The following is a 13,074-nucleotide window of genomic DNA, read 5'->3' as shown; positions in this document are numbered from 1 at the left end:
ACCAAACCTCTCTACAGAGGTTTTTGGTTCCCCTTCCTACCGTGTTCTAGAAGAGGAGTTTTGTTCAAAATCAACCCCCATTTTCCTCACCAACACGTTTCTTTTCCGTCATCGCAACATCCCCATTACACTCTGAGCTTTCCTGAGAATCAAGATCATCTGTGGGCATAAAACAGATGATGCAACATTTTACTGGCACGCAGAATTTGAATGCACGCCGCGTAAAATACAATAGTTTCCCAAATGTTGCATCCAAGCGTGGCCGGTCCAGCTTCAGATTCACGGGGCAGCCGTGATCCTCATGAGCTCTCAGCCGTGATGATAAATAAAACGGCAGCCTACCTGCAGAAGTTACACGAAGATAGTTTGGGATTTCCCACGCTCTGTCGTGCGTAACAGGGGAGCCCGCCGGACCCCAGAAAGCCTCAACAAGAAGCTGCAAAGGCTGTCTCTGCTTTAGATTTTAATCATTGTGTTCATGCATGAGAGGGACCTCAGTCACTGCCACATAGACGCAGTAATCGCCACTATTTTGACTCTACGGTCTGCATTCTGAGCCTTGCTAAAGGGCACTGTGGGAATAATTATGCAAAGGGTCCTCACGACACATAATTACGGCCCTAATCTGTTGCCTAAAGCCTTTGGGTACAGAGAGAGTACAGCGCTGCTGTAAATAGAAACAATCTACTGACTGAAGAGCTGCTTCACTGTCATTCAACACATTAACAAAGGGCTTTTCACAACAAATGACTATTATGTCTGAGTTGCAGGTTGATTTCTTTCTCTTTCGATCTCGTCTCGCTTATTTTCCGCCACTTGTGTGATTTTTTTTTTTTTCATTTATTTATTTAATTTTTTATATTAAATTTTTTCCAGTGGCTACAACTCATGCCTGATTTTGGCTGCAGCGCAATGCAGATCTCATGGTGACGTGCAATTTCTTACAGAAGTGCTAAACAAGCAATTCAATTAAATTTTATTTATAAAATGCCAATTCATGAAACACATCATCTCGAGGCTTTTTCCAAAGTCAGACTCCATCAGATCCTCCAGGTTGGTGAGAAAGTTTCCTCTCTAAGGAAACCCAGCAGGTTGCATCAAGTCTCTCCAAGCAGCATTCACTCCTCCTGAAAGAGCGTAGAGCCACAGCGGACAGTCGTCTGCATTGTTGATGGCTTTGCAGCAATCCCTCATACTGAGCATGCATGAAGCGACAGTGGAGAGGAAAACTCCCCTTGAACAGGGAGGAGAACCTCCAGCAGAACCAGAACCAGGCTCAGTGTGAACGCTCATCTGCCTCCACCCACTGGGGCTTAGAGAAGACAGAGCAGAGACACAGAAAGCACAGAAGCTCACATTGACCCAGGAGTACTTTCTATGTTAGATGGTAATAGAGGATGATCTGCCTCCCCTGATGATGTCACAGCTAACAGAACACCAGACCAGGTGTACCTTCTATGAAGAGAAACATGACAGAGAACGAAAAGTTAGAAGCTGAAATAATAACAAACAATGCAGATTGGAGAGCAGTAGGAGAACTCAGCAGAGAGAGAAACATAGACGCTTATGTCCTCCAGCAGCAGCATGAATACTTACTGTATCAGACTATAAGATGCACAGGATTATAAGACGCATTAATCATTGGTATTACATTCTATTGTAACATCACTCCTCCACGTCCACAGCTCTCCATCCGTCTGTTAGGAGGACAGAGTAGCTGGACTACACTGTCCTGTTTCTAACATAAAGCCAAAATAAATGTAACTTTTATATTGAATAAACTTACTAGGTTTATTGTTGCTAGCGCGTACTCCAGGCATTACAGTCAGGCAGTCTTGTAGACAGCTCAGGGGTCCTATCAGGTAGTGACACAGTGTACCGTAATGCTCCTAATATCCATTGAGCAGAGCGGCTTCGTTGCTAATCAAAGTCGTACTGACACATTTTAACAGATTTTTGTGCGCATTGTACCACATAAAATCAGTCAGTAAGCACTACGGTGATCATATATGAAGGTGCACCATCACTTTTTGAGGAGATTGAAGGATTATAGTCTGAAAAACACGGTACTTGCATGCTGGATCGCGAGTGTGAAGGCCCAGATCAACAGAACTGAGCAGAAATGTTTCTGTCATAGATTTGATTGATGGAAGTCCTTGTTGGAAAACCGTGAATTGGCGTAGTCCTGACCGGGAAACAAAAGATCAAAGATTTAGGAGTGAGGTGAGGAGTTGGAGGATGAGGGGCGCCTCTCGGTTGATTTAGATGGTTTTCCATCTGCCACACGTGAGCCCAGCTGTCAGCAGGACGTGCGTTTGGCGCTTTATTGCTTCCCGTGGTCCCGTTGGGGGCAGGAAACCCAAAAACCCGGGGGTCACCTGGGTGCGCATGGCAACTGTGACGCAGGACTGCGGCCCCCTGGGAGAGAAACAGGAAGTGGTTTATAGGAGGGTGAACCCAGGAGGGCTGAAAAGATTGATTTTAAGGAAAAAGAGCAAATGTCCTGCTCCTAATCCTGAAAATGCTTTTGAAAGTAAACCCCCCCCCCCACCATCACCACCACCATATTCCATCCCCACAGCAGCATGAGCAGCATTGATTGGATCAATATCAGTGAGTCAACAACTTCCCGGCTGCTTCCGTGTCAGAAATGATTCGCAGTTCCTGGTTTTTAATCTGCCGATCTGCTTCGTCTCTTTAAGCGGTGACCCCAGGTTAGATTTCACACTTAAAGCACCGAGAAACGTGGAGGAGAGAGTTTGGAAATGCAGAGCCAGGTGAATAAAGGGGAAAGGAGTGATGGCGGAGCGACCCCAGTCGATAATTCTCCTTAAAGCTCGCGTGGACAGCTGATGCACCGTGCGCTTAATTCAATTACACGCGCTCCCTGTGGACCCGCGTCTGTTTATGGCAGCGCCGCATCTCCGTCTGAGGAAAAACCTGACAGGAGAACGGAAAGCCAACGCAATAAACATTTTACACAGACAGTATTTTTTACTGATTTTTAGTTAAAAGCCGTTTGAAAAACCCCTCCCAGCTGAATCTGTCCTCATCCATCCATCGTCCAGCTTCGCCCTAACAGGCGCGTTTCAGGGATTCGAACCCAGGGCCTTCTTGCTGCAAGGCAACAGTGCTAAATTTTCAAATTTATAATAATTTACCTTGTCCGTCAAACACCCCAATGACCTGGGCATAATTATGGACACAGATATTGTCCTAATTTTCAGGCTTTTCATAATTAAATGAACAGTTTGTGCGACGTGGAACTTCAGTGGTTTTTCAAAAATAAGGCTCAGGATGCTGAAATTTGAATTTAATTTGAATATTTATCATTCATCCAGGCTAAAATCTAGGCACACATTCGCCTAAAGTCTGGTCTGGAAGGTTCTCTCGTCCGTCTTACACCGCAAAAACGGATCTAAAAATAAGTAAAATGTTCTTAAAATTAGTGTATTTATCCTTAATTTGAGCAGGTAAATAAGATTATCTGCCAATGGAATGAGTATTTTGACCCCTAAAATAAGGTAATTAGACATCCTGCACTTGAAATAAGATGATTGAGATGAATTGTTCCTATTTTAAGTGCAAAATTCTTATTCCATTGGCAGATCATCTTATTTACCTGCTTAAATCAATGACAAATACACAGATTTTGAGAACATTCTACTTATTTCTAGTTCCGTTTTTGCAGTGTATGCGTTCTTCCATTTGTCCTTCCTGTCCATCACCCACATTTGTTTCATGTTTTCGTCCCTTTCTTAGTTTAACATCACGTGCAAAACGTTTCTTCCTTTGGGCAATTACCACCTCATTTCATATGGTATTTATGTGGTAGAGGCAATAAATCATATAAACCTAATCCTTGCTATTTAAGTATGCAAATATTAAAACAAACCCCAATTCACCGGGGGTTTGGCAGCTGGAATAAATGTTCTAAAATGTAAATGTTAAACTGTAATAACGCTGATATCACTGTTTTGTATTCTTGTTTCTTGATTATTTTTTTCTATCAATTACACTGCAAAAGGGGAACTAAAAGTAAGTAAAACATTTGTTGAAATGAGTCTATTTTTCATTGATTTGAGCAGTTAAATAAGACCATTTGCCAATGGGATTTGTAGTTCTACCCCTAAAAAAAGATATTTAGATATTCTGCACTTGAAATAAGATGATGGAGATGAATTGTTCCTACTTTAAGTGCAAAAATCTTATTCCATTGTCAAATAATCTTATTTACCTGCTCAAATCAAGAAAAAATGCACTAATTTCAAGAATAATTTACTTAATTTTAGTTCCATTTTTGCAGTGTATAATACTGTCATATTTTAAATATATATAAATTGACACCTAAATTGTGAGAACTACTGGCAAAGGACGGACCCGTGGCTCTGGGTTTTGATCGGCTTTCTGCCAGCTGGAAGGTCAGGGGTTTGATTCCCACCCTCCTCAGCCGGTCCAGCTGTCCTTGAGCAAGACACGCCCTGGCTGCAGTGGTCAGCCTCTTCGTATTAGTGCTGGATTTGCTGAAAGAGACGCAGAGAGCAAGACGGGATGCATGAGTGCGTGGGTGGCTGTATTGCTCTTTAAGACTAAAGAAAGCGGTGAAGAAACTCTTCCATGTTCATTAAAGTGACACAATATTTGTTTTGATAAAAATTCCAGCGAGACGCACGTGGAAAAATGTCCAATTGTTCCTTTATTTTGTCACTCTGTATCAGAATTTTGAGTTTAATATGTTTATTTTTCCTCTTTAAGTGACTTCTTGTTGTTATCGTGGTTCCATTAATGACTTGTTGCCTCCTTTTTCAGCTGTTTCGAGAGGTACGCATCATGAAAAACCTGAACCATCCCAACATAGGTGGGTTCTTCTCCCGGGACCGGTCCAGAACGAGGATCTCGGTGAGCGTCTGCTTCCACGGTGACGTTTGTTTTAACCTCTCATCCTCTGTGCGTTACAGTCCAGCTGTTTGAGGTGATCGAGACGGAGAAGACTCTTTACCTCGTCATGGAGTACGCCAGCGGAGGTGAGCGGTCGCTCCACCACACCCAGTTCTGGTGCCAGCTATTGAATTCTGCCATTAGATTTACTACCTCTCAGCTCCGAGGCCCAATTTGCTAATTAATTAAAGCCGGAAACGTAATTTTCATTAGAGAAATCTCATTTGTGGGGGAAGAATAGTGGCTGCTGTTGGTTTCTGTCTTATGTTTTGTTTTGCTGATTGAAAAGCTGCTAAAGCTGCGCTTATGTAGGAGACAGATCACCGACTGATACGCCATGTTCCTCTTTTACTGGCTGAGATGATCTGCAAGGATCATTAAATATACCTGAATCAACAAAAAGGTCAGAATTATACATACAGGCTCAAATGTCTTCAGATAAGTCTGAAGAAAATAATAATATTTTAAAAAAGGTTTCAATATGATGTGTTACACATTGAGTGAGATGTTTCAAGCCTTTATGACTGTATTGTGGAGAAAATTTTCGTAGAAAGTTTGCTGGAAGGAAAACGTGTGGATAGGCAAGGGAGCACAAGCAACAGCGATGACTGCAGCTATCAGAGCAAAATCCACTCAAAGGATCTGGATTGATTAACATTATTTCGCCAAGTTAGTGGGCACAGATCCTGGATTTGACTTCAGATTCCAACGCCAGCAGACGAGTGACAGTAAATAGACAGCGACTACAGTCTTTAACAGACGACACATTTTCAGGGGAGAAAAGCTGATAACAGGAGCCGTAGCCGAGCTGCCCTGACTGACAACTGTTTATCAGAGACACAGCTTGGTGATAGAAACTGTGTCGGTTCGTTTTACCCACCTGCGTCCTGTAGCGCCGCCCTGCAGGTAAGAGTCTGAATAACTGTCTTGGTACGGGTCCACACTGCCAGAGGCACCAGATGCTGGACCGATGGTCATGGTGGTACTGAGCTGGATTGGCCTGCAACTCATCTCCATCATCTTATTTCAAGTGAATATATCTAATTATCTTATGTTAGCGGTAAAAATGCTTGTTCCATTGGCAAATAATCTTATTTACCTGCTCATTTCAAGACAATTATACTTTTAGTTGCCTTTTTGCAGTGTGAAAGCGGACTTTAACAGTCGGCTCCTGGTCCAAAGCTCAAAGATCTTCCATCTGTAACCATTTTATGGTACATGCTGAGTCAACTCTGTTGAAGTTGGGTGTGTGCGAGGAAACCTTCAGATCTTAAAAGAACTAAATGAAAAGCGGTCAGATATCCAACGAGAAGCTTGTTGGTGCCTACAGACATCTGCAGCCTGCTCAGGGATGTTAGTGGTGTGTGTGTCTGTTCATACCTGAGACCGGATGTATAGCCGTCTCTCAGAAAATCCACAGTTGATCAAAAGTTGTGCATCTGATATGTTTTTTTTTTTTTTTAAACTGCAATTGTGTCACATTTCTCATGAAAGCTCATCTGAGGTCAATATGGTTCCCAGCGTCAGCCACAGGATCAGAAATCTAACAAGAGATCCACAGTTCCCGTCAGAATTTAGAACCTGGCTCCCAGATTACATTCATTCATGTCTTGATCAACCAAACCCCAGAAAGGAGCGAGAAGGGTGCACTTTCTTTTTTCAGCAACGACTGCATCCTGTGCTTTCTTTGTGTTTGTTTGTGCAGGGGAAGTGTTTGACTACCTCGTGGCTCATGGCAGAATGAAAGAGAAAGAGGCCAGAGCCAAGTTCAGACAGGTCAGTTGAACAACAAACACGGTTTTGTGTCGTGATTTATGTTTTTGTTTGTTTTGCCTTTGGACTTTTCTTCAGCCTGTTACCTCTCAGCCACCATCTATTATTATCCATTAGCCATGCTAAAGATGTTGTCTTCAACACTAGCAATGCACCTTTCTAATTCTTAATCCAAGGTTTGCAAAGCACCCACTGCGTCCTTCAGCTCTGTGCATTTTCATTTATTTTTAGACATGACTCTGCACTTGATTTTGGGTTCAATTAAATTGTATTTATATAGCACCAATTCATGAAACATGTCGTCTCAAGCCTCTTTACAAAGTCAGACTCCATCAGATCCTCCAGGTTGGTCAGAAAGTTTCCTCTCTAAGGAAACCCAGCAGGTTGCATCAAGTCTCTCCAAGCAGCATTCACTCCTCCTGAAAGAGCGTAGAGCCACAGTGGACAGTTGTCTGCATTGTTGATGGCTTTGCAGCAATCCCTCATACTGAGCATGCATGAAGCGACAGTGGAGAGGAAAACTCCCCTTTAACAAGGAGGAGAACCTCCAGCAGGACCAGAACCAGGCTCAGTGTGAACGCTCATCTGCCTCGACCCACTGGGGCTTAGAGAAGACAGAGCAGAGACACAGAAAGCACAGAAGCTCACATTGACCCAGGAGTACTTTCTATGTTAGATGGTAATAGAGGATGATCTGCCTCCCCTGATGATGTCACAGCTAACACAACGCCAGACCAGGTGTACCTACTATGAAGAGCAAATGACAGAGAACAAAAAGTTATATGTTGAAATGATACCAAACAATGCAGATTGGAGAACAGTAGGAGAACTCAGCAGAGAGAGAAATAGACCCTTCCAGTGGCCTAAGCCTATAGCAGCATAACTATAGTGGTAGCTCAGGGTAACATGAGCCACTCTAACTATGAGCTTTGTCACAAAGGAAGGTTTTAGGTCTTAAAAGTAGATAGGGTGTCTTTTGATCTTCTGCAAAAAAATGTCCACCTTCGTTTCTCTAGCTTTCTTCGACATTACTGGGGCTAGCAGCGCTAGCTTCCATGCTAGCTGTGTTCTTCAGGCGAGTTTGCTTGCTTCATTTTGCAGCTCAGGCCTGAGCAACTCCACATAACTTTGGACTTTAAAGGAAACAGGGATCTTCAACTCCAGTCAGGCAACTTTTATATGTTTCTCTGCTTCAACACACCTGAGTCCAATATTCTTGTCATGAGCAGGAATCTGGAGAACCTGACTGCTGACCCCGGCAGGTGATTCAGGTGTGATGGATCAGGGAGACGTGTTTGAACGTTGCAGGACGCCTTCCCTCAAGGACAGGGATTGAAAACCCCATGGATTAAATGTTTTTGGACAGTTTATGTAGTTTTTTTTAAATAAATGGGGAGCAGGAGCATCCTAAGCTGCACCCATTTCAAAGGTCCTGTGGTTCTTTAACTTGGTCCAGTTTAGAAGCCAAACAAAGCAACGAATGATATATGTCAAAGGTATCAACCCAGTTCATCACACCGTCCCCCAGCAGACTACAAAAATTACACCGTTCTTAATTATCTGTGAAATAAAGCTTTACTGGCATCACAGCAATGAAATCATCTTTATATTTGCGGAGCAGCTTGTCGCCTTTTTGCCTCTGAGGTTGGAAGACCTCCTTGCCATCACCCTAATCTTTAGCTCGCTCTACAGATTCTCTCTGCGATTTGAGTCCTGACTCCAAAATCTTACTTCCTGTCAAAAGAAACACGTTTGTAAAATTTAAATATTACTTTAAAACTAAATCTGCCATGAGATATGAATATTTTTGAGCCTAACTCTATAATATGTATACAAGTGAAATTAATTTAAATTGTCAAAAAAGGGGTTGAAATGCCCTTTTTCCAGATTTAGTTTTCTGTTGTTTTGAAATAATAAACCCCAAAATGTTTTGTTTTTTTTCTCTAATTTGGAGGATTTTAAACTCCAAGTTGGTTGTTTTTGTCCTAAAATCTGAGAATATTTTAAACCAGATGGAAAAATCTAGTATTCAGAGTCTGATTTGTAGCAACCCTGTGATATTTAACTGTAATTGCTGTTGTAATTATTATTATTAGAGTTGCTAATGCACCTTTACTTTAGGCAAATGAGCATTTTGTTTTCTGTTTCTCCGTAGATCGTCTCTGCAGTGCACTACTGTCATCAGAAGAATATTGTTCACAGAGACTTGAAGGTTGGTTTATTCAAAAAACCCAGTTGCTTGGGTTTCTGTTAAATAAAATCTTCTGATGATTCCTGCGAGGGAACCAGAAAGAAGTCAGTATGTTCTGCTGTGTCCCGCAGGCGGAGAACCTGCTGCTCGACGCCGACTCCAACATCAAGATAGCCGACTTCGGCTTCAGCAACGAGTTCACCGAAGGCAGTAAGCTGGACACCTTCTGTGGGTCCCCGCCGTACGCCGCTCCAGAGCTTTTCCAGGGGAAGAAGTACGACGGGCCAGAGGTGGACATCTGGAGCCTGGGCGTCATCCTGTACACGCTGGTCAGCGGGTCGCTGCCGTTCGACGGGCAGAACCTGAAGGTGGGGGGGCTGTGCTGTCGGCCACAGCTGCATGTTCTAGTGCAGGGGGGTCCAAACTTTTTGCTACATGGGCCAAAACTGTCAAATCAAAGGAACTCGAGGGACAAAAAAATGAAAAAAAAAAATTATTAATTAATTACCGTATTTTCCGGACTATAAGTCGCAGTTTTTTTTCATAGTTTGGCCGGGGGTGTGACTTATACTCTGGAGCGACTTATGTGTGAAATTATTTTACATTTTTTACCGGTATATCATTACACCTGTTATTTTCACACCAAACCACAAGAGGGCGCTCTAGGCCTGTGTTAAATCAGACGTAAGCGACGTAGAAGCGGAAGTGCCGCATCTTCTACCTCCGGAGTTAACGGAGTTATTTGAAAGTGACACCGAGGATGAAGATTTCACTGGATTTTAGTTATTTGGAGTGACACGGGCGCTTTGGTTAACTTCTTCGCATGTTATTTATGCTATAGTTATCTGAATAGCTTTTAATATCTTATATTAACATACCAGGCACGTTCTCAGTTGTGTTAACGTAAGCTAACCGTACAATTATTCAGCCTGTTGTTGCCTCCGTACTATTTTTATTTAAAATTGCCTTTCAAGATGACATGTCTGTTCTTGATGTTGTATATTATCAAATAAATTTCCCCAAAAATGCGACTTATACTCCAGTGCGACTTATATATGTTTTTTCCGTCTTTATTATGCAATTTATGTGTGGTCCGACTTGTATTCCGGAGCGATTTATAGTCCGGAAAATACGGTAATTTATTTTTTTAAGCCAAAGCAATCATGTTAATTTTTTACGTGGTCTACAAAATGTTATTATTTTAAAAAGATAGGTCAGATTTTTTTTTAATATAGGAAATTAATGTGTAAATTATTGTAGATGGCAAAAAAAGGGTTTTGCTCATTTGTTGTATTCATCCAGTTTGTAAATTATTTAGAATTATTTAGAATGATTTAATTTGACTCTTTAACAATAATACATTATTTTTGGTCTAGCAATATAACAACAGTACTTGAGTCGGTTGTTCTTTGAAAACACTCGCTGTAATCAGCCAAACCTAATAAATTAATCCAAAGCAGATTTTAATGCACCAAACTGCATTTGAGTATTTAAATGTCATTGGATAGATGTTACTGTGACATTAAAGAGAAGTGGGTTTATCAAAAGATGAATACTTTGTGTTGTACTTAACATTTTCAATTGTGTAGGATTTTAACGTTCCTGTAATAATTTTGTCCTAATTAAAAACTAAAATCTACTAATGGCCCCCGGGCGGCACTTTGGACACGCCTGTTTTAGTGGATTTACGGTCGCGCCATGTCTTCTCAGGAGCTTCGGGAGCGTGTTCTAAGGGGGAAGTACCGCGTCCCCTTCTACATGTCCACAGACTGTGAGGGAATCCTGCGTCGCTTCCTGGTCCTGAACCCGGCTAAGCGCTGCTCCCTGGAGGTAAGGTCTCTGTGTGTGTGTTTGTACGCGGTCAAGGTGAGGAAGAAAGGGCAGCTTCTCAACTTTTAGGTTTTAATTATTTAACAAGGATGGCGCCCAGATGGAAAAGCTTGCAGAAACACTCGGACCTTTAGCAATAACCTTCAGTTTCTTCCGTCTCTTTTTTGGTCCGCTATTCTTTACAACGCCACTTCAGATTAGTGAGGTTTGCATTTTCGCAGCATTTTAATCAAGTGGAGATCTGGACTTTGACTGGACCACTGCAGCCCCACTTATTTTTCCTTTTTAGCCTTTTTGTGGTAAATTTCCTGCTGTGTCTGGGCTCCCCGTCCTGCTAATGACCCAGTTTGGACCAGGATGTCGTTGTCCAACAGATTTAACTCTTTAACCTGTGGTGTGTAGAGGTGTTTATGGTCCTTTTTTGTTTTATATATATATATATATATATATATATATATATATATATATATATATATATATATATATATATATATATATATATATATATATATATATATATAGCTACTACTGGCCAATAACTGCTTAAGCGAGCATGTACAGGTACATAGCCACTCTGGTTCCATACAAAGTGTGTATGAAAATTTTTCACGTCCTGCTGGCGTATTAGTGGTTAATTTGGTGTTTTGCGCTTTGTTTTTGCTCAGTTTGTTAGTAAATAAAGCCTTTCGTGTTTATTTATGATAAGAACAGACGTACGTACTGTGCATGTGCAGCAAGGGATAAAACAAGGAAGTGGCTAATGACTGTTAGCTTCTCCAAGGGAACTGTGGAAACTATGCAGAAAGGTTCAAGATCCAGTGGGGGAAAAAACACCAAAAATATATGATTCCAGGAGGGAAAAGCCTGGAATGTCTCTGGGAATCCAGTTTGAACGTTGGAGTTCACTGAAGCGGACGCTAAACCTGCCGAGGCTCAGATGTAACGCAGAGTTGACTGACATGAATAAATGTTCTGATATGAGGCTCTTAACGTTGCTCTAGATCGTTTTATTTAATTAATAATGGTTGATCTTCGATTACACCGAGCTGCTGCTTTACTGCGAGGTGTTGCAGAGGGTCAGGCTCGGTCTGGCATTATTCGGTAGTAATTTATTAGTCGCTAACCTGCTCTCTGTATCGCCTGTAGATGGCGCTACGTCTGTTTAAATCTGCTCTATGCGCCCATTGCTGGAGCTTTATTTAAGCTCAAAAACGATCCATCAAAACACCATCAGAATGGAGGCTTGGTGTATAAAACCTTATTTTATCACGATTAAACCATTGTTGGTCTTTTTTATATATATATATAAGCATATAACGTGGATATGTACCTTTAAGGTGATTGCTGATGACTCTCCACCCTGGCATCGTGTTAACGCCGAGCAAACTTCTTCAAACTCCAGATGATCAATTAATTAGTACATTTAATTATCAGCAGGTGGCTGCTAGTTTCCTGGCTTGTAGTTCGTTTATCTTTTCTTTTTTTCTTTTATTTACGCCCAGCTTGTCTGTTTTTTGATTTGTTTACCTTTAATGGGAAAGATCCTTTTGTTGTCGTTGATTGTCGCGACGCTTTCTGTTTCGCCATCAGCAAATAATGAAAGATAAGTGGATCAACGTCGGCTACGAAGGCGCCGAGCTGAAGCCCCACGTTGAGCCTGAGGAAGACTTCGGTGACAGCGGCCGCATCGGTGAGAGAGGTTTTATTTCATTAATATTACCAGTAAATGGGTTTGATATGTAACTAGAAGTTAAAAACAACACAGCTTTCTTTTTTCTCTCGCTCTCTGGTTGGAGGGTAGATCTGGAGGTTTTAACCGGTTCAGACTTTCTCTTCCAGATGTGATAGTTGGGATGGGATTCGAGCGAGAGGAGGTCCGGGAGTCGCTGGTTAAGCATAAATACAACGAGATCACTGCCATGTATCTGCTGCTCGGACGCAAGACTGAGGTGGAGTGGTTTCGCTTTTTTTTCTCCCACTTTTTTTCATCTTCTTTAACTAATATTATCAGTAAATTATGTCCCACTATCACTTAGTTTAATAGTAGATATGATTTTATTTCTTAAAGTGACTGCTTTGTTTGTGGAAAAAGAATTTAAATCAATTTAACTATTGTTTTTGTAATTACCTTTGAATAAATGATGTGGGTTTTTTTTATTTAAATTTTATTTAAATAAATAAATTATTTTAAATAAATAATATTTTTGCGCTTTGTTTTTGCTCAGTTTGTTGGTAAATAAAGCCAACAAACTGAGCAAAAACATAAAAAAAAAACACAAAAACATAAACATAAATATAAATAAATATATTTTACTTGAATCGTGTGCATTGCTATCACTTTT

At 41.3% G+C, this 13,074-nt stretch overlaps 1 protein-coding gene across 5 annotated transcripts in view; it reads left to right on the top strand.

Annotated features, from left to right (window-relative positions):
- Positions 1-13,074, top strand: part of mark4 (microtubule affinity regulating kinase 4) — an 86,058-nt gene that overhangs the window by 49,523 nt on the left and 23,461 nt on the right. For all 5 annotated transcript variants that reach the window (XM_036149478.1, XM_036149477.1, XM_036149479.1 and 2 more), the window contains exons 4-11: positions 4,810-4,858; positions 4,959-5,024; positions 6,644-6,714; positions 8,867-8,923; positions 9,034-9,270; positions 10,613-10,732; positions 12,323-12,422; positions 12,572-12,681. In XM_036149478.1, coding sequence (XP_036005371.1) covers positions 4,810-4,858; positions 4,959-5,024; positions 6,644-6,714; positions 8,867-8,923; positions 9,034-9,270; positions 10,613-10,732; positions 12,323-12,422; positions 12,572-12,681 — 810 coding nt within the window. The remainder of the gene's footprint in view (positions 1-4,809; positions 4,859-4,958; positions 5,025-6,643; positions 6,715-8,866; positions 8,924-9,033; positions 9,271-10,612; positions 10,733-12,322; positions 12,423-12,571; positions 12,682-13,074) is intronic.

Source organism: Fundulus heteroclitus, chromosome 18, assembly GCF_011125445.2.
Source record: "Fundulus heteroclitus isolate FHET01 chromosome 18, MU-UCD_Fhet_4.1, whole genome shotgun sequence".
In the NCBI taxonomy this organism is placed as follows: domain Eukaryota; kingdom Metazoa; phylum Chordata; class Actinopteri; order Cyprinodontiformes; family Fundulidae; genus Fundulus; species Fundulus heteroclitus.
This window is presented reverse-complemented; position numbering and strand designations above follow the sequence as displayed.